Genomic DNA, 20375 nt, shown 5'->3' with positions numbered 1-20375 from the left:
AGTTGTCAGTTCAGTGTTATTGGGTTTATGTCTATAGGAATGACAATGCTACAAAATGGGGGCGGGGCAGAGGGGGAATGAGAATATGAACACAAATGTGTTCATGAGAATGTACAGTGTGGTGAAGTCACCTATAGTGTGACATAAACCCAAGATCCCATTTGAGGCTATCCTCATGGGTACCAAACTTGGCTGTCAGCCTCTGCTAGGCAACTCTATGTTGCTGCATATCCTAAAGTTCACGTTGGAGGACATTCACCCAAAGACCTCGGGCTGAACGTCCTTGACTGCTGAAGTGCTTCTCCCCTGGAAGGGGGTATCCGTCTGTCGATTGTTGCAGTGTCCACTCATCCGTTGTTGTAGTATTTGCATGGTTTCACCAATATACCATATCTTGGGGCCTACAGCACATTAGATAGGCAATGCTGGCTGAGTCATGAGTATCTGCTGTCCTCATATGTAATGGTACTATCCATGTCGACGCTTTGACATGTCTTGCAGTGGTTGCCAAGACAGGCTAGTATGGGGCTGTGGTCAATGTTGTCCTGAAGGCTGGGCAGTTTGTTGCAAACGATGGGAATCTGTTTAAGGTTTGGCGGTTGTTTGAAGGCAATAAGTGGAGGAGTAGGGAAAAATCTTGGCGAGGTGCTCATTGTCATCAATAATGTGTTGCAGGCTGCAAAGGACGTGGTGTAGTTTCTTGGCTCCTGGGAAATTTTGGATGACGAAGGGTATCGGTCATATCAAGTGCCTGTCTTCTGAGAACGGTATTATGGTTTTTTGCTGTGGCACTATGAACTGGCGATCGATGAATTGAGCATCGTACCCAGTTCTTAAAAGGGCATACCTCAATACCTTCAGGTGTCTGTTGCATCAGTTTTCATCTGAACAGATCCTGTGTTTGGCTTGTCTGTAACGGGCAGAAATACGTACTGCAGAAGCGAGAGATCAGAGTCAAGATTAGAGTGGTGCTGGAAAAGCACAGAGCAGGAGAAAAAAAAATTGACATTTCAGGCAAAAGCTCTTCATCAGGAATGGCTTTTGCCCGAAACGTCGATTTTCCTGCTCCTCGGATGCTGCCTAACCTGCTGTGTTTTTCCAGTGCCACTCTAATCTTGTCCGTAGGGAGTGGCTATTCTGATACGTTGAGGGCGGAAGCTTGAGAGGTGCAACATTCATGAGGTTAACCGTGGGCATATGATCGGGGAGGTACTGAAGTGTCCGTCTTTGACGATGCACGTCCAAGAATATGAGTGATTCTAAAAAAAAAGTAGTCCATGACAGGTCAGATAGTGGGATGAAACTTGTTGATAGCACCATGTATACAGGAACCTCGGTTATCCGAAGGACACGGATGGGCAGTATTCCGTTTGGTTAATTGAATGCCAGATCATAGTTGCCAAGCATCAGGACCTTGTGATCTTGTTCAGAATATCCAAAATTGAATGCCAGATAATCGAGGTTCCTCTGTAGTTGTTTCAGTGTTTGCTCACCATGAGTCCAAAGGGAGAAAATATCATCCGTATCTGGTGTAAAAAGTGTTGGTTGGAGGTCTTGCGCAAAGAGGTCTCGTTCAAACATGCGCATGAAAATACTAGCATACTGGGGTGCAAATTTGATCCCCCTGGCTATTGTGTGTCTGGATGAAGAATTGGTTGTCAAAGGTGAAGACGTTGTAGTCAAGGATGAAGATGAGTTGTAGGATAGTGAGTGGAGACTTGCCAGTTGTTGATATTAAGTACGGAGGCTGTTGCAGTGATGCTGTCATAGTGGAGGATACTGGTGTAGAGTGCCAAAATGATCACTGCACACTGATAAAATCTCAAGTTATCTCGAGGCAGTGACTTGAAAGAAATTCTTGGATTTACATATTAGTCAATTGAAACCTGCATCTCCATTCTAACTGATTAAAGACTTAATAGCCACCAAGGTTTGTTCAATACATTTGTATCTGTTGTATGACTGTTTGATCTTTTAGTTATAAATTCTGTGTCTGATGTATTCACTCTTACTGGCTACTGGAAGGTGGTGCGGGGCTCAAAAAGCTTGTAGTTTCAAATAAATCTGTTGAACTATAATCCGGTGTCATGAGATTTTCAACTGTTCACACCAGTCCAACACCGGCATCTCCACATCACAAGCTTAGAGATATGCTGCAATCTAGTGATATTGAAGATGCAAAAATATAAACAGCATGAAAAAGAACTTTAAAAATTTAAATGTAACAAGTTCTCATGCAGTACACAAACTATGTTCAAATATCAATGCTCATTAAGAACAAGAGAGGTTAGTCTACTCATTATAAAATTAAGTGTGCACACAAAAAGTAAAACTCAATGCTGTTCACCTGTAATGCTCAGTGACCTGTAGTTTAACTGCAGCAGCTATTAGTGTGGCAGGGAATACAAAACAATGCTACAATTTGGTGATTCATTAAATTTGTGATGGCTTTTGTATGCAGTTTTCAGGTGAGCTTTTAAAAAGTCTTTCCAGGTTTAATATCAAGGATTTAATTTAGAGTTTACCTTCTCGAACACTGAAAGGCATGGTGACAACACCATATGCACTCGGCACGCCATATAAACAGCAAATGAAATCAGAAAGGTAATCCAACACGCTCAAATCGTGCTCCACAACGATAATATATCTGGTTTCAAAAATGAGAAAACCATATTCATTTACTGCACACTGTACTCAAAGTTCTGCTCAATTAGTTCTACCAGCAGATTGCTCTGGAAACTTTAAAGCATAGATTCAGTTTTAATTAAGAAGAGTTTAACAAAGGTCAGTTGTCGAAATATGAATAAAATTAGATTAGATTACTTAGCGTGGAAACAGGCCCTTCGGCCCAACAAGTCCACACTGACCCTCCAAAGAACGACCCATTCCCCAACATCTAACACTATGGGCAATTTAGCATGGCCAATTCACCAAACCTGCACATCTTTGGACTGTGGGAGGAAACCGGAGCACTCGGAGGAAACTCACGCAGACACGGGGAGAATGTGCAGACTCCACCCAGACAGTTGCCTGAGGTGGGAACTGAGCCTGGGTCTCTGGTGTTGTGAGGCAGCAGTGCGAACCACTGTGCCAGCATGTTTCATTAGGGCATTTCAAAATATTCTCATTAAGTGAATTTTCAGACATTGCCAGTAAAGTTGAAAAGCATTTTTAACAGGTTATTGCTTTCAGATAAATTGAAGTTTCTACTGAACATTGGCCACAATGAAACAAAACTACAAAAATATTTAACAACAGATGCCCAGGGTAGCTGGGTTTAAATTAAGTTTTCCATTCCTTAGCTGATCCCATTTGAATTTTATATACAGATTTAAAATGTTGTTTTAAAAATAGCAGTGGTGTTATAATGGTAAAGATAGCTACATTCGGATTGAAGATATCAGAAAATTGAGATTTTATACTAATTAACAAGAAAATGCTTTAAACATACAACCAGAGGTTCCAAACGATGCACCTAGACATCCATATGATGTAAACCTGTCATGCAAGGACAATTTTAATAGGCTGCATTTGCTGATATCAGCACATTGCCAATTCTTAAAACAATGCACATGTGCATTGAAAACAGTTCGGTGAGATGGGACCCAGTACCTGGGATACAAGAGACTCCCAATTCTTTTCCTCTCCCTCCCACAACAACTCACATCCTGTGTCCTAATCTCCCCTCCCACTTGACCATGTCCTCATTGCAACCCTTCCCGACAGATAAATTTCAGGTGATGACATACTGGGCCTGAAATTGTGCACATGTGCAGTTTTGGGTGCCAGCAAATGCTCCGTTTGGAATATTCTTTAGCCACGAAGATGTACACAGGTTTCAGATGAAACAAATGCAGATTATGGGGCAGAAGGAGGCTATTTAGCTCATCGTGCCTGCACAAGCTTGACTAACTAGTGTCAATTCCCTGCTTTTTCCTCATAACCCTGCATTATCTAAATAACTGCTCAATGCCCTTTTGAATGCCTCCGCCACAAAAACAATTGTAACCACTAATTGTAAAAGTACAAATTTACTATTGACTTACACAGTAGAAAAACACTAAAGAATCACAGAAAACTACTGAAATGCTTTGATGACAGTGTCATTGTCAACTTCAAACGGGTCTGTTGACTAATGAATTTCACAAGAGGGAACAGGCTATTGCAATAAGACTGAAGAAAGGAAGAATGGGCATATCTTAATACAACTCGCGCACTAGTGAGTGTATCTGAATAATAAGAGGAGGAAGAGATGCTCAGGTATTGGAGCCCTACCACTTCAACCATGGACATGCTATTATTTTGTTTCATGAGGCAATAGAGAACATTGATAAGAGATTTTGCTTATAATACATTTGAAATATATTGAAATTTGAATTGAGAAGCACACTTTTCACAACACAGCAGTTGTGAATTAACATTTACCACAGCTAATTCAAGAGGTCTATTGCAACACATTATTAACTTGTCCAAAATGCAACACGGCCATTTAAATAGCTCCAGCAACAAACCTTATGAGATAGAATAACAGACAGCCACTAAAAATCTAGTAGCTGAATTGTCATGGTTGACTAATCATAGCTGACGTGGTGATGAGGACAAAAGTTGTGCAATGGGTCATTATTTGCAGGCATAACATATATTAGAAGGTTACCTATCCGGATTTATAAGCGAGCGAATGGTGATGGCAGCCTTCAAACGCTGTTTAACATCCAGGTAACTGGAGGGCTCATCAAACATGAAGCTGAAAAGAAATACATAATTTTGGTTGGCAGAATTTACTTCAAAGTAGTACCTCAAAACCCTTCCAGATGACAAAGGGTAAACAAAATCTTAACACTAATATAATATTGAACATGAGCTGCAATTGTAATCTATGTTAAATAAAAGTTCAGTTATATTGAAACATACACAAGTGATCAATTGAAATGAGAAGGATAGAAAGAGGACAGAATGTGCATGCAATCTTAACCATGTCCTGGTTTTGTTTTGCAGCTTTCTAACTGCAACATTGTGGAATCAAATTAATTTCCTAGATTGGAGTGGTGCTGGAAAAGCACAGCAGGTCGCAGCATCCGAGCAGCAGGAAAATTGACGTTTCGGGCAAAAACCCTCGAAATGTTGATTTTCCTGCTCCTCGGATGCTGCCTGACCTGCTGTGCTTTTCCAGCACCACTCTAATTTAGACTCTGATTTCCAGCATCTGCAGTCCCCACTTTTGTCAAATTAATTTCCTTTCAATCTGACCAACGATCCTAAATGAGTGCAGGGAATAGACCTCTCTCATGAAGATCTTGGGGGCCAATTAAATTGCAAGGTCTTCTACAGGAAATCACTACCACAATTGCACAATATAGCTTCCACACCCCATTTCAAAACTGCCCAGAGAAAAACAGGAAGCAGGATGGACTTGACTTTTTTTGTGGGGTGGGGTATGTGGTGGGCAGTGTCCCTGCGACAGAGAAAGAGCAAGACAGGGGAATATACAAATAACTGAAGATTAAAGTTCTTCTGGAAACTTACATGTCAGCTTTTTGAATGCACACCACTGCACATGCAAATCTTTGCAGCTCCCCTCCAGAGAGGTCCTCAACATTCCTGTCTTTTAGGTGAGTCAAATCTGTAGAAATAGATTTGCAGTCTATTAAATTAGAACAATTAGAATTTATTACAGGTGACAATCCATTTGTGTATTTTCAGCTTGGTTCTACTTTATCCTGTTTGTCCCGAGATCAGGACATCTCAAAACATTCCACAGCCAAATTAAGTACTTCAAAGCTACAAGCACTGCTATAATGCAGACAAATGAAATAATCAATTTGAAACTTTTTAACAAGTAATGAGATAAATGAATAGGTATGTTGTTTTAGCAATTATGGGCTGATGGATAAACATTGGCTAGGATACCAGGGGGATTCTCAGAGTTTCAGTCTAAAAGATGGGATTGAGTATTTACAGCAAAGACTGAATAGACAACACCTTTCCTTCAGGTTTAACATGGCCAATTCAGAACTCTCATTACTCACTTATTTCAAGCTTCACTTCAAAAACCTTGAGCAAAAATCCTAGCCTGACATGCCTACACAGCACTATGCTATGCTTTTTGTTTTGTAGTTCACATGGATGTTAAACAGTTTATGCTACTTTATAAAAGAAAAACACAACTTATCCCAGTAATCTAGCCTGCACGCTCCTTAACTAAAAAGCAATTCTTAAGTCAACAAAGCATTTTGAGTTATTCAATATAGGTGATAATGATGCCTACAAGCTCTTTCTGCACTTCAAATGCTCATCTCTTAAAATACTTAATCGGATTGATTGGATGGCTCGGGAAAAACTCCCATCACTGAAAAATACATTCTGGCAACTGTTGTGAAAGGTGAGTATTATATATATTTTGGGATTTGGATCCAGAAGAGCCAGTTGAATATGGGAGGGATCTGTGAAGGTATCATTTTTAAAAAATGATAAGTTGCATGGACAATGACCCAATTGCACCAGTCTCAAGGAAAGATAGGATTGCAGTTCAGGGAAAAATCCATGCAAGTGTTGTAAAGTGCTAATGGATAAATGTTTATGCCACCAAGTTTATATTAGATAGAGGAAATACAATGCTGTTAGTTTAACTTTGATTTCAGAACCTAGGTTGGGGGAATCCACAACGAGAGGGTGTAAGTTTAGGGTGGGTGGGGAGAGGTTTAAAAAGGGACATGTTTTCATGCAAGGGTGGTGCATGTATGGAATGAGCTGCCAGAGCAACTGGTGGAGGCTTGTGCAATTACAACACTTAAAAAGACACCTGGATGGGCACATGAATAGGAAGGGTTTACAGGGGTATGGGCCAAGTGCTGGCAAATGGGAAGAGATTAATTTAGGCATGGTTGGCATGGATGAGTTGGACTAAAGGGTCTGTTTCCATGCTGTGCATCTTTAGGACTCTATAACAGAAAGTTCAAAAGGTCTCCGTTCAGAACAAAAGTGAAAATTTAGTTTAGGGGAACCAGTCACCTGAGCAGAAGTGATTTCTGTGGCCCTGGAGTTTCCAAGCCATGGAAGCTTGATTACAAGTTAGAATTTGGCAAGTTCATGTTATCACTGAAAGGTGCTTGGATTTAAAACCAAAACTAGGTCGGTCAGTCTTTCCAGAACCATCACCCAAGTATCAAAAAGCAGGGACCCTTTGAGAGTTAAAGAAAGATTAAATTAAGAAAAGATTTAAAAAAACACAGATGAGTAATATATCTCTGAATGGAATATCTATAAAACAGTGTTGTGAGATAGGCTAGTACTTCTAATATTTAATGTTAAATGAAGACAATTGGAAAGATATTATTTCTTTTGTACAATAAGTTTATTCTGATGTTAAAGAAAACATCTACAGCCTTGTCTGTATGGTTAAGTGACAAATCAGCACAGTACCTAACTGCAAAAATTGTGTCCTCTGAAGCTAGTTTTCCTTCAGGGATCTAGCTTCCAGTATTACCACCAGATGGACTCATAACAAACCTCAACAGATGTTTGTGGATTGTACCATAAACTAATAAAACAAATACTTCCGGAAATTTAGCTGCGCAGTTTTCTTACCAAGATGTTCACAAATAACATCCTGAGTTTTGGTCTCATCTTTTCTATCCAAAATAGAACCCACAGTGCCCTGTAGAAATAAATTAAAGAATAGTTATGTTCCTTTAACAAATTCTATTTGGTAAAATGTTCCACATGATCACTACTTGCATTTTTTAAAAGACATTGTGCAGAAGGTGGCTATTTGCCCCTTTGTTTCTACAGGCGCCTTTAAATTAATCCCACTGTCCTGATTTCTTCCTATAGCTCTGCACATGCTTTGTTCTCAAGTTAACTCAGTTGTTAAAAATTAGTACTGAATTTGCTTCTACCAGCCTGTCAGGCAATGCATTCTAGATTGTAACAACTTACTGAATAAATAAACAAATAAACCTTCCTTCCTCCTGCGTTTTTTGCCAATTATTTTCCCAACTGTTCTGTTAATGAAAACATTTATTCCAATGTGTTCTGTAAAGACAGCTATGCCATTTTGACCACCTTGCATCAACCTTTTTTGCTTTAAAAAAGTTTGATCCGAGATAGGGCCTCGTCATAACTGCATTATCTCATCCAATTTCAGTAAATCTCCTATGCAGTCTCTCCAAAGCTTTGACATTTATTCTAAAGCATGTTGGACATTTTCATTTGGAATTGTAACTTATAAGTTATCAAGATTTACCACTAGGTCTTTTGCTTTTAAATGGAATGGTTACCCTGAGGATACCCTCTGCGCACCCAAATGGGGAGGCGGCTGGAAAGCATATCCTAGGTTGGCCTACGTTCTCCGGACTAGGGAGCCACACCCTGGGGACCACCATCTCTGTGGTCAAAGAAAGCAAGCTAACTTTTGCAACTTGGAACAAACAGTGGTCATCAAGAAAGAATTGGAATTAAAACTGAGCTAGCATGAGTCAAATTGGCATTGCCACTTTTAGAGAAACCCACTTTTCTGAAAAGGGCAGCTGAAGGAACTACGGCTGGAGAGGAAAAGCCAATGATTGGTCCTACCCATGGAGTTGGTGTTGTATCCAGAATAGGATCTTGGATGTAAATGCACTGTATACGTGAAAGTATACAAGTGTATACTGATACTTCACCTACAGTTCCACCATAATCAATATGCTCCAACCCTTGACTTTGCAGAAGTTAAGGAAAAATTCTATTCTGATCTTGAAGTCCTCACTGCCACTCCAAAAAGGATAATCCTTCAGTGGGACTTGAATGCAAAGATTGGTAGCAGCTGTGTCGTCTGGAACAGAATCACTGGGAAAAATTGGATGATAAGTAGTCAATTAACACAGTGTCCAGCTACTAACAAAGCATGCTCGGCATGCCCTTGGTCTAACAACTGCACTCTTCTGCCAGAAGGACAGATCCAAAACCATATATCAATCACTGGAATCTCTTAAACGATCATTTGTTCAGGGCAAAAACCAAGTATGTCTGTATTATTCAACCAATGTGACAGGACTGCCACCTACTGGACTGTTTGATTGTCTTGTAGCTTGGTGGATATCTATTGCCATCAGAAGGCCCAAAGGTCCAAAACCATGTTCAATATCTCAGCCCTAAAACAGCCCACGAAAAAAGAAATTCCACATGCAGCTCACGATCAAACTAGAAAGTCTTCACAAATCCAACTTAATTTCAATATAGTCTGAGCAAATTTAAAATCAGCTCTTCTAGAATCCTGTGCCCAAATCATGAGATTGGAGCATCATCAGCACGACGACTAGTTTGGCAAAACTAATAATGCTGAAATAAGTTCCAGAAATGGAAACAAAAAACTTTGATTGCCTGCTGGAACAATCCAAAAGGCACGCATCAAGATTGATCAAACATGACAACCAAAGCCAAATGATCCACCAAATTCCAGCCATCATGATGGGCAAAGCTTTCTGGGATTGGGAGCCACAAGGACTACCTTTAGATGGATGTCAAATGGTCAAAATCCTCTTCACTCATGGGAAGGTTTTTTCTCTTTCTTATAGATGGTTACATCTTCCCAGCCATTCACCACAATGCTATTTTTAGGACCCTCCTGCACAGAATGGTTGCAGAAAGCTGTCACTACATTCCAAATTCACTACGTGAACGTCAGGTACACAGGATACAATAATCCATTTTCTCCTAGATAGCCTAGGAGCTGAAACTAATGGTATCCAAATAAGTCAAATTTTATAGGGGGAAAAACACACCATAACATGTAAATCGTTACCAGTGTGATAATGCGTTGACCATAAACAGCAGGGCTCAACCAACTTGCAGTAATTGACCCACTTCAATTTCACACCAGCAACTACAATTTTCAATGGGGGTCAAAGAGAAATTAATGACCAGTCACTAAATTCCAGTGAAGTTCAGGCTGTTATGACACAGGAAGCCAAACCAGCCTTCTTATCACGAGATTTACAACACAAATGAAAACATTCAATGACCCTCAATATTGCTCAACTGTTAAACTTTATAAATAAGATTCTGGATGCCAAGTTTATAACTTAATAATTGTACAATAATTACTTTGTTAAGAATATAACTTTAACACAAACTACACAGCGATTTAATTACCATCTATGATCTTAATTGAATCTATGATCCAATTGTTTTGAATCTAAAACTTTCACTGACAGTGGGAGTACTTCTTTTTAAAATTTAAATTTGCCAGTACTTTAAACATTTCAACAGATAATAGGCCTTAATAAAATCTTTTAGAGTCACAGAGATATACAGCACAGAAACAGACTGTTTGGACCAACTCGTCCATGCTAACCAGACATCCTAAATTAATCTAGTCCCATTTGCCAGTACTTGGCCCATATGCTTGTATATCATACTTATTCATATAGGCATCTAGATGCCTATTAAATGTTATAATTGGACCAGTCTCCACCACTTCCTCTGGCAGCTCACTCCATACATGGACCACACGCTGCAGGAAAACAAAGTTTTCCTTTAGGTCCCTTTTAAATCTCACCACCCCCACAATCCTAAACCCTCCAGTTCTGAACTCCCCCAACCCAGGGAAAATACTCTCCCTCGATTTTATAAACCTCTACACAGTCAGCCCTCATCCTCAGATTCTCCGAAAACAGCCTGTTCAGCCTCTCCCTATAGCTCAAATCCTCCAAACCAGGTAACATCCTTGTAGATCTTTTCTGAACCCTTTCAAGTTTCACAACATCCTTCTGATAGGAAGGAGACCAGAATTACATAATATTCCAAAAGTGACCTAAGCAATGTCCTGTATAGCTGCAACATGACCTCTCAACTCCTGTACTCAATACTCTGACCAATAAAGGAAAGCATACTAAGCACCTTCTTTGCTATTCCATCTACCTGCGACTATTTTCAATGAACTATGAACCTGCGCACCAAGATCTTTGTTCAGTAACATTGCCTTGGACCTTACCATCGAGTCCTGCCCTGTTTTGCCATTCCAAAAATGCAGCACCACTTATTTAACTAAACTAAACTCCATCTGCCACTCCTCAGCCTTGGCCCATCTGATCAAGATCCCATTGTATAAGGAGGTAACCTTCTTCGCTGTCACCTCCAATTTTGATGTCATCTGCAAACTTACTAACTATACCAGCTATGTTCACATCCAAATTGTTCATCTAAATGACAAAAAGCAGCAGACTTAACACAGAGCCTGTGGCACACCACTGGTCACAGGCCTCCAGTCTGAAAAGCAACCCACCACCACCCTCGGTCTTCTACACTTGAGCCAGTTGGTTATCCAAATGGCTAGTTCTCCCTGTATTCCATGTGATCTAACTTTGCTAACCAGTCTACCATGAGGAACCCTGTCAAACACCTTACTGAAGTCTATATAGATCATCTCCATTGCTCTGCCCTCATCAATCCTGAGTTTTTTTGAAGTAGTAACAATCAAGTTTGTGAGACATGATTTCCCACACACAAAGCCATGTTGACCATCTCTAATCAGTCCTTGCCTTTCCAAATACAAGTAAATCCTGTCCCTCAGGATTCTCTCCAACATCTTGCCCATCACCGATGTCAAGCTCACCGGTCTGTAGTTCCCTGGATTTTTTTTGATGGATGCATCATAGGCACTTTAAGACTCTAAATCTTGCTTGTATTCCAAAGTCACCAGTTAATCCAAATAGCTCTGCACATTGTTGGAGACATATTTAATACAACTGGGAAACCCTTGTCAGAACTTTGAATAAATTGATGACTGGAGAATAGATAGAGAAAGCAAAACTAAAAAAAAGCTTTGCATCTGGCATCTAAAGCAAAAGTTGCCTCTTCATCAAAAACTCAGTCAGCACCAGTTCAACATTTTCAACGTTCTGTGGTTGGGTCGCCAGCACTGATCCTCCCTTGACTGACTAATTCAACATCCAATTAGCTGTCGGTAACCGAGCATAACACCTCAGTGTTGAATCATCTGGTGTCCTCAGAACAGTACTAATTAACATGCAGTACATTTCCAGGTCAGTTCCCAAACATCCATCTTTTGTTTTTTTTTGTCTGAAATAGCTGCTGTTCCAAGTTCAACACCCATCTGCAACTCCATTTCAAATTTAAAAAATGAGAACAAGAAAAAAAGTGTCTCAACAGGGCTAACACTTTGTTCTAATGGCTGTCCACAAAAACTCAAGACTGTGGAAACTGTATCATTGCTAATTTCAAAGAGCTCCCTCGAACATTAATTGCAAACCAACAAAAGGACAAAACTACAGTGGGAGTTGCGCAGCCTCCTGGTAAATGCTGTGAAGATTTTCAGTGTTTAAGTTTAGAGATTAGACAAGCTTATTACAAAGGCAAAGGGCTCTTGCAGCACAGTGGAGTGCCCTTGCCTCGAGGTCAGAAGGTCCAGTTTCAAACCCCACCTAACTCAAAAGGTGTGCCATATGTCAAAACAGATTGATTAAAGTATTTACAACAAAAGCAAAGAAGCTTTAAAGTGACATTTCAACTTATATGCCCATTTGGACAAAAGACAAGTAGTCAATAGAGTGCATTTTGTATAAATCACCTGTTGTTATGTATATTTTAAGGCCAAAGAGGACAGGCCAGATTAGATTTAGTAATAGCTCATGAGTAGCATTCCCTCTGAGCATTCACTGTTGCACGGAGCTGCCAATGCATCGATTTACACGGACGACACAGGTCTGTGCACCAGACAAAAACCAAAGGAATATTACACAAGACAAATTCAGTTAGTGAGTGTTTTGTTTTAAAAAAAAAACACAATGTCACCCAGCTTTATGTTATATGACATCTTCATAGCAAGTGAGACTTGAAGTGGAATTTCTAGCACAATGATAGAGGCAATACAACTGCAGTACAAGAGACCCTACAGACATAGACAGCTTTGTAACCAACTGTTTGAACACATGACAAGAGCAACTTTCTTGAATATACTGAATGTTCCGATAAAAAAATGATTGTAGAGATTAGAAACTCTTTTGAAAGTAGCAATTGATTCTAGATCAATTTTCAAACTGAAATGAACAGATTTTCCTCAGGTTTTCCCTATGCCCAACCATCTTTAACTGCTTTATCAATGAGCTTCCCACCACCATAAGGTCAGGGTGAGGATGATTACTGACCCTCACAAAGTTCAGTGCCATTTGTGGCTCCTCAGATATTGAAGCAGTATGTGATTGAATACAGAAGAGCTACAAAACATCAGTCATCCGTTGATGTTTAATAGCGACATCACTGAATCCCCAAGCAACATCTTGGCCAGAAACTGGCCATATCAAAAATGTGGCAGCAACAACAGTTCAGAGACTAGGCATTTTGGGGTGAGTAACTCACCTCCCATCTCTACATCATCCTGCCTACTATCTACAAGGTTCATGTTAGATTCTGCTGAAATACTCTCCTTCAGCCTGGATAGGTATAGCTCCAACACTACTCAAGAAGCTGGACACCATCCAGGAAAAGGCAGTCTGCTTCACTGGCCTCCCCACACATCACTCACCACCTACAAACTTTGCTCTCTACATCACTGAGGTAATGTGACAAACAATCTACAAAATACAGTGCAGCAATTCACCGAAGACACCTTCCAAAATTGCACCCTCATCACCTAGGACAGGCCAGCAGATAGTAGGGAGTATCATGACATGCAAGTTCTCCTCCAAGTAATACCATCCTGACCTGGAACTATACTGCCATTCCTTCACTGTCAGTGGATCAAAATCCTGGCACTCTCTTCATAACAGCACTGACACCCCAAGGACTGAAATGGGTTCAAGGCAGAAGCTCATGGGCAGTTAAGAATGGACTTTAAATGCTAGCCTAGCCAGCAGCACTCTCATCTCATGAACAAATAACAAAAATCTATGAAAGGGATATGAAGCAAAGGATAGTATACAGTTAAATCCTAGTTGAGACCTCATTTAACTGAGTGATGAAACAATACTTGACCAGCTAAATGATCTATTCTTGTTCCAATGTTCCTGTTTAAATTAGCGTTCTAGTTTCAGTTTATACCCAAAACCACTGTCTCCAGTGGCCAAAGGAGAAGGAAGAACTGAGTACAGGATCTCAGGTCTACTCTGGGTCTGATGAAAACAGCTGCGTGCAGGTCCAGGATAAATAGGACTGGAGGCTGGGGTTGTTTGGATTGTCTGCCACTGTTCATGAAATGACCACTGTATACCATCAAAGTGGTTTACTCAAAGCTTTGTGATCATAGGATGTAGTCTACATGTTAAAAGACAAAAACTACATTGTAACTGATAGCATTTTTAGTTTGACTAAGCCACTTGTCTCGTCTTAGTGACGTTCTCCTCTGGAAGGGAGGCTTGTAGCAGATCTGTCCTGGTGGGCTTTCATAAATTTCTTTGCAAGTACTACGAGCAATCACCCTTTACCAAAACTTAACAAAATAAAAGATAGAAACAATCACACTTGATAGATACAAAATATCTCTGAAATTCATGTTGTAGTGAACTAAATTTAACTCTGCATTTTGTTAGAGAGACCCAAATCATCTCAATTCATTGTATTACCAATGAACTTAATGTCAAGATAAACAATTTAGGCACAATTTTTCACTAAAAGCAATAAAACCTCAGGAGGTAACTCCTGTGTTGTTGTTTAAGATTCATGAAGATAGACAACATTTTTAAAAAGTCTGAGAACATTTAGTGTATTTTCAATAAAGATATAATGTTGCCAATTCAAGTCTCACAAGATGAATGAAGGTTTATTTAAATCAGGATCATTTAGTAATAAACAATATTACCCCTGCAATGCAGACTAAGTTATAAATATAACCCTCTCTGTTGAAACTGAATGCAACTTAGTTTTAAAATTACCTTTACGGCCTTTGGGATCTGGTCCACATACTGGGGTTTGATGATGGCCTTGAGATCATCCTCTAGGATCTTTGTAAAATAGTTCTGTAGTTCAGAACCTCGGAAATAAGTCAAAATCTCCTGCCAGTCAGGAGGGTCCTGTTAGGAGACAATAAGTTTATTACTCATGACCAGTGCAACTTTCTCATGGGCTTTTTGCAGAAAGAAAAACCTGCTATATTTTATGTGGAGTTGTGTTCCCTTTAAAGACCAGATTTCTCTGGAAGAAAATAACTTGCTTCCATCAGCTTGTCAAGTGACCATGCTGCGCAAGAGATGGCAAGCTGGATGTTTGGGATATCAAATGGAATTGGGCATAGGCGCACAAGGCAGAGAAAAACATTGCTAGTTTTTTGACTGTTAAAGTTCTGATCAGAGGTGACAACACTGAGGATACTAATGATGCCGGAGTTTGAATTGGGAGCCTACAACTATAGGACACGAAGGAAATTAAGGGACAGACAACCTTACTGGAAGTAAGAAATCCCAATCCTTATACAAATCCATGAAACAGCACTCAGATTGAATTGTTAACCTTCAATTTATGATAAATACCTGACAAGTTGAGGGTGCAAGTCAAATGGGTGCAGAAGGGAATTTGAGTTGAGGTTCGGTTTAGAGACATGCTACTTTGAATACATTCAACATAACTGCCTACTGAAGCTAGACCAAACTAATTGGCATTCACGTTTAATTTTGTTTTTATGTGGCGAAAAGTTTCTGTTTTAATCAATGAACATCCTGATTTCATTCTTTTAGTAAGCACCTGGCTTTTTGGATTTCCAAAGGGAAAAACCTGCTTATCTCTATAGAGATCATACCAAAGACATCAGGCACATTAGTCAAGAAACAAGTTTCCAATACTACTTAAATTGTCATACTTTCAGAAAACATGGACAATATACCAAAGTGCTGTTTCATGCCAATGTGTCCAAGAGAACTAGAAAACAAAAAAAAATTCTGGACAATGACATTTCAAACTATTTGGTGCATGTTTCTTTAAAGAGGTCAGTCTCTACCATTACATACAGTTATGTGCAGTGCAACAATATAATTACATTTAATGATCATCCAGCAAAATTGTTGCAGTTACCACAACAAATATTCCACTTACAGCAATTTTAGCTTTAGACAAAACAACAAATCAATTTGTTAAAATATTTAGTGCCAAGATCATACAAGCAATATTGGCAAAACTACTTGACAGATTATTAAGTCTGCAACTTTTTGACTACAAACTTCTATGATCAAAACCACTCAGAAAACTCACATCATATTTCCCCAGATTGGGCTTTTGCTTTCCCGCTAGGATCTTCAAAGCTGTGGATTTTCCAATCCCATTCGTTCCCACCAAACCCAAAACTTCGCCAGGTCGAGGAATAGGCAACCTAAAATTCAAATGAGTTAATAAAATGTACACAACTTTGAAAATACTGCAACTTGCAGTACCTGCGCTCAAGTCACACCGAAATATCGTTAAATATGAAATGTCTGCAAGTTGAAATCTGCACGTGGCCAACATTCAGATCAGAGTAGATGATTCCAGAGTTCCTTTCTTTACATTTCGGATAAAGATTAGTTGCCAAAAAGAAAAACCAGAAAGCTTGATCAATTACTAACTTCCCTTCACAAAGTGTACTTTATTGGTCAATTCTTTTTTGAAAAAGAAGTTACATTAAAATTAACATTATGCTTGCAAATGGACAGGTTTTGCTTAGCTTCATGGTCAATAACATTAGCATAATCTGTTTAAATTATTCAATTACACTCTATCAAGATTCATAAGAATTTCTATAAATGATTGGCTGCATGATAATAACATTAGAGCTTTACTTTGTACAACATTTGACTAGAAATTAAATATTCACTGAACAGAAATTGCTGGAAAATCTCAGCAGGTCTGGTAGCATCTGTGGAGAGAAATCAAAGTTAATGTTTCGGGTCCAGGTCTGATACTACTTCAAGAAAATGTCAATTTACTGTCCAGCACGTTCTCCCATTAGTGTGCCTGATTGTCCTTAGAGCTGCTCTACATATCAGAAATAGAAAGACAACCAAAAGCTTCAGTTGCTTCATGACTCTTTGGAGGGTTGGTGTGGACTTGTTGGGCCGAAGGGCCTGTTTCCACACTGTAGGGAATCTAATCTAATAATCTAAAAAAAACCCTCATTTATGAGATGCTTTTCATACAAGAAAATACCTCAAAGTGCTTTATAGGGGTATTACAAACCAAAGTATTATGTCACAGCACCAAAAGCTTGAAACAAATGTGTGCAAGGAAAGAATTTCAGAACACAGGGCCTAGGTAACTGCAGGCACAGCCTCCCGCCATGAAGAAAAAGTTAAAACTGGGATTTCAAGAGGTCAGAATTAGATGAATATTGATATCTCTAAGGGTTGCTAGGCTGGATATTGCAGAGATAGAGAAAGTGAGGCCATGGAAGGATTTGAAATCAAAGAAAGAGAATTTTAAAAATCAAGGAATTGCTTGATTGGTAGTTAATGCAAGTCCGCAAGGCCAAAAGTCACAGGGATAAACCTAAGGCATATGCAGCATATTTTGAATGACCTTAAATTTAAATGATGGGTAGAATTTACAGAATATTCAAGCACTTCAAGTCAAGTAGTAACACAGAAGGGGAACTAATTTCAGCAACTGTTGAGCCAAGGCAGGGCAATGTTATACAAGATGGAATGGACAGTTTTAATGAGAGTGTAAATATGTTTAGAATCTCTTTGTTGAATCAAATAGTAAATCAAGTTGCAAACTGACTAGTTTAATCTCAGACTATTGCCAGGAACAGGGGTTGATTTGGTAGCTATAGAACTGAACCTGAAAACAATGGCTTTCAGTCTTCCTACATTTCTGTTGGATTTTCAACAGACAGACTGATCATTTAGCAACAGTGGAGGAGTTGAGAGAAGACAGCAAGGTAGGCTCAATGTACAAACTAAGACAAATGCTTGGATAATATCATTGAGGGACAGCATGCAGACAAGATAAGAGACCAATGATAGATCTATCAGGGACATCAGAGTAAACAGCATGAGGGAAGGAAGAGAAGCCATTGCAAGTGGAATATTGCATGCAATTCTGGTCTCCTTCCTATCGGAAAGATGTTGTGAAATTTGAAAGGGTTCAGAAAAGAGTTACAAGGATGTTGCAGGGTTGGAGGATTTGAGCTATAGGGAGAGGCTAAACAGGCTGGGGCTGTTGAGTAGGAAGGACTTGGAGGTATATGGGTCCGGTGCTGCCAGGTGGGACTAGATTGGATTAGGATATCTGGTCAGCATGGACGGGTTGGACCGGAGGACCTGTTTCCATGCTGTACATCACTATGACTCTTAAGTGATATTTTGGCTATGATTAAACATATAAGAAACAGCCAGGGAAAGCAGACCAACTCAGCCAAAAACAATGCAAAATTTGGAAGAGAATAATTTGAATAACTGCATCAAAAGATTACAAATAACTCCAGGAACTCAATGGGATAATAGTACGGCACATTTGTGATGTCCTATGACTTTAATAAGTCCATTTGCGATACATTTCCAAATACAGAAACTTGACTAGAATTCTGGGATTGGACAGTATGGATTTGGGAAGGGTCAACACTCTCAATGACTTTGGGAAGGAAAGGAAGGTTGGGAATGAAGCATATAAGGATGGAGGGGTCAACTGTTTTGAGGTGTGGGGAGGGTAATAACAGCAGATTTACAGAAGGCACAACACCTGGACAGAGAAATAGTTGACAACAATGAGAATGTGGAGTAAAAGTTGGGCGGTCAGTAGTTTAGATTGAATAGTTCCAGTGAACTGGCATGTTTCATGGAATGAATGAGATTGAAGAGGGCATAAAGTAAAAGAAAGAAATGGGAGTCCAAGGCGAGGACAGGGAGGCAACCTTAGAGGGAGCTTGGATTTATTTGGGCTGAAAGGAGGAAGATGGTACACAGTCAGCTGATAAAAAGATCGAGACATCCTTTGTAACAAGATGTTAGTCAGCTCCTTGCACACCTTGTTCGAGGCGAGGGTGGAGGATTTAAAGAAGAGTTCAATAAGATGATGTTTGGGGAGGAATGAAAGAAGGAAAAGCTGACCCAAAAGTCTTTACTGAGATCTAAAGAATCTGGATAAACCTCCTTTTTGTTCAAATTTAAGGCACCTGGACTTGAGGGAAAGATGACGAAGGGCAGAATGAGGAAACAGGCCAGAGTAGGAGCAAGTATTAATTTTAGGCCTAGGACATTAAAGATGGAGCTGAGAATGCATTTCAACAAAATCAGTGGCTGCAGAAACTGTATGTTACTTCAAAAGGTCAGAGGTTGAACAGGTATGATTTTAGAGTAGAAACTGTTAAGAGAACTAGCAGATAGTTTTACCATAGATGGACAAAGGAGTAAGTTTTGGGAGTGGAAAGGATATGCGGGCAGAGACTGAGAAAGAAATTACACTACCTTAAATCAATACAATGGCACTAGCAAGATTACACAAGATGGCATGAGCTAGTGATGAAAACGCTTTGGGGGTAGTTTGGGAGGATACAAGAATGGGAAACCTAAAGAACCATAAGGTATGATGAAAGTTCAGATGTTATTCACATGTTGCACAAATCTCAAATTTGTTTTTTTTTAAGTTAGAATGACTTAAAATGAGAGAGAGGAAAAACAAGTTTAATAGCTAAGATTAAAAAAGGAAATGCCAGGAGAGGAGGAGCTTAGGCCAAAGTGAGATTCGTAGAGGAGGGTCACAATGACAAACTTGACGGAATTTACAGCTAGGCAGGGAGGCTTCATCCTTCGATCAGGTTTCTATTAAGGCCATGATAATGAAATATTAATTCACAATATGTTCTGGATCGCATGGTCGTTACTCCCAAATAAACAGACATTTTGGAGGGAGATGCACTGAGAGACTGGAAGTGTAGTGCCCAATTCTATAGGGGTAGGAGTGGAAGTGGCAAGTTGGACATCAAGATTGATGGCAGTGCACTTGCAAGGACCAATCTGTCACAGGATTCAGACAGGCACATAGGGAAGCTCTCACCTACTTGAAAAGAGAGGCATATCTGGATTCAGTCAAAATAGCAAGAAGGTCAAAGAGTTTTGAGAGGTTTTGGCGGAAAGTTGGAACTCAAGGGACCTGAGATTGGAGAAGAGAAAGGGGGAAATGAGAAAAGAGGGATGAGGGGAAATGAGAGGTAAAGAGTGATGGGCTTTGGTCTAGACTAACAGCTAAAACGGTTACACAAAATGAATACAGGGAAATCTCATGCTGCATTAGCCTCGTTACAAAGAAATTTTGAGGCTGGCTTTAAACTGGCACATATGATGTTTGGAGTTCAGGAGGCTGAGATAGATCACTCAAATTTCACTCCTATTTAAACATAAAACCTGACCAAATGGGAAGCAGAAAATAGCAATTTAATAACAGTATGGCGCTCAGAATGAAAATCCACGGTCCCATGA

The 20375-nt window shown here is 39.6% G+C and overlaps 1 protein-coding gene across 1 annotated transcript in view; it reads right to left on the bottom strand.

Moving 5' to 3' along the window:
• Window positions 1-20375, bottom strand: part of abce1 (ATP-binding cassette, sub-family E (OABP), member 1) — an 83152-nt gene that overhangs the window by 13089 nt on the left and 49688 nt on the right. Inside the window, exons 5-10 of the mRNA XM_043699036.1 lie at window positions 16177-16294; window positions 14868-15005; window positions 7585-7654; window positions 5524-5620; window positions 4655-4744; window positions 2526-2647 (exon numbers count right to left, since the gene is read on the bottom strand). Of these exons, the coding sequence (XP_043554971.1) occupies window positions 2526-2647; window positions 4655-4744; window positions 5524-5620; window positions 7585-7654; window positions 14868-15005; window positions 16177-16294 (635 nt within the window). The remainder of the gene's footprint in view (window positions 1-2525; window positions 2648-4654; window positions 4745-5523; window positions 5621-7584; window positions 7655-14867; window positions 15006-16176; window positions 16295-20375) is intronic.

The sequence above is a fragment of the Chiloscyllium plagiosum genome, chromosome 1, assembly GCF_004010195.1.
Source record: "Chiloscyllium plagiosum isolate BGI_BamShark_2017 chromosome 1, ASM401019v2, whole genome shotgun sequence".
Lineage (NCBI taxonomy): Eukaryota > Metazoa > Chordata > Chondrichthyes > Orectolobiformes > Hemiscylliidae > Chiloscyllium > Chiloscyllium plagiosum.
Note: the sequence above shows the minus strand (reverse complement) of the source record. Positions and strands in the feature narration are given on the sequence as shown.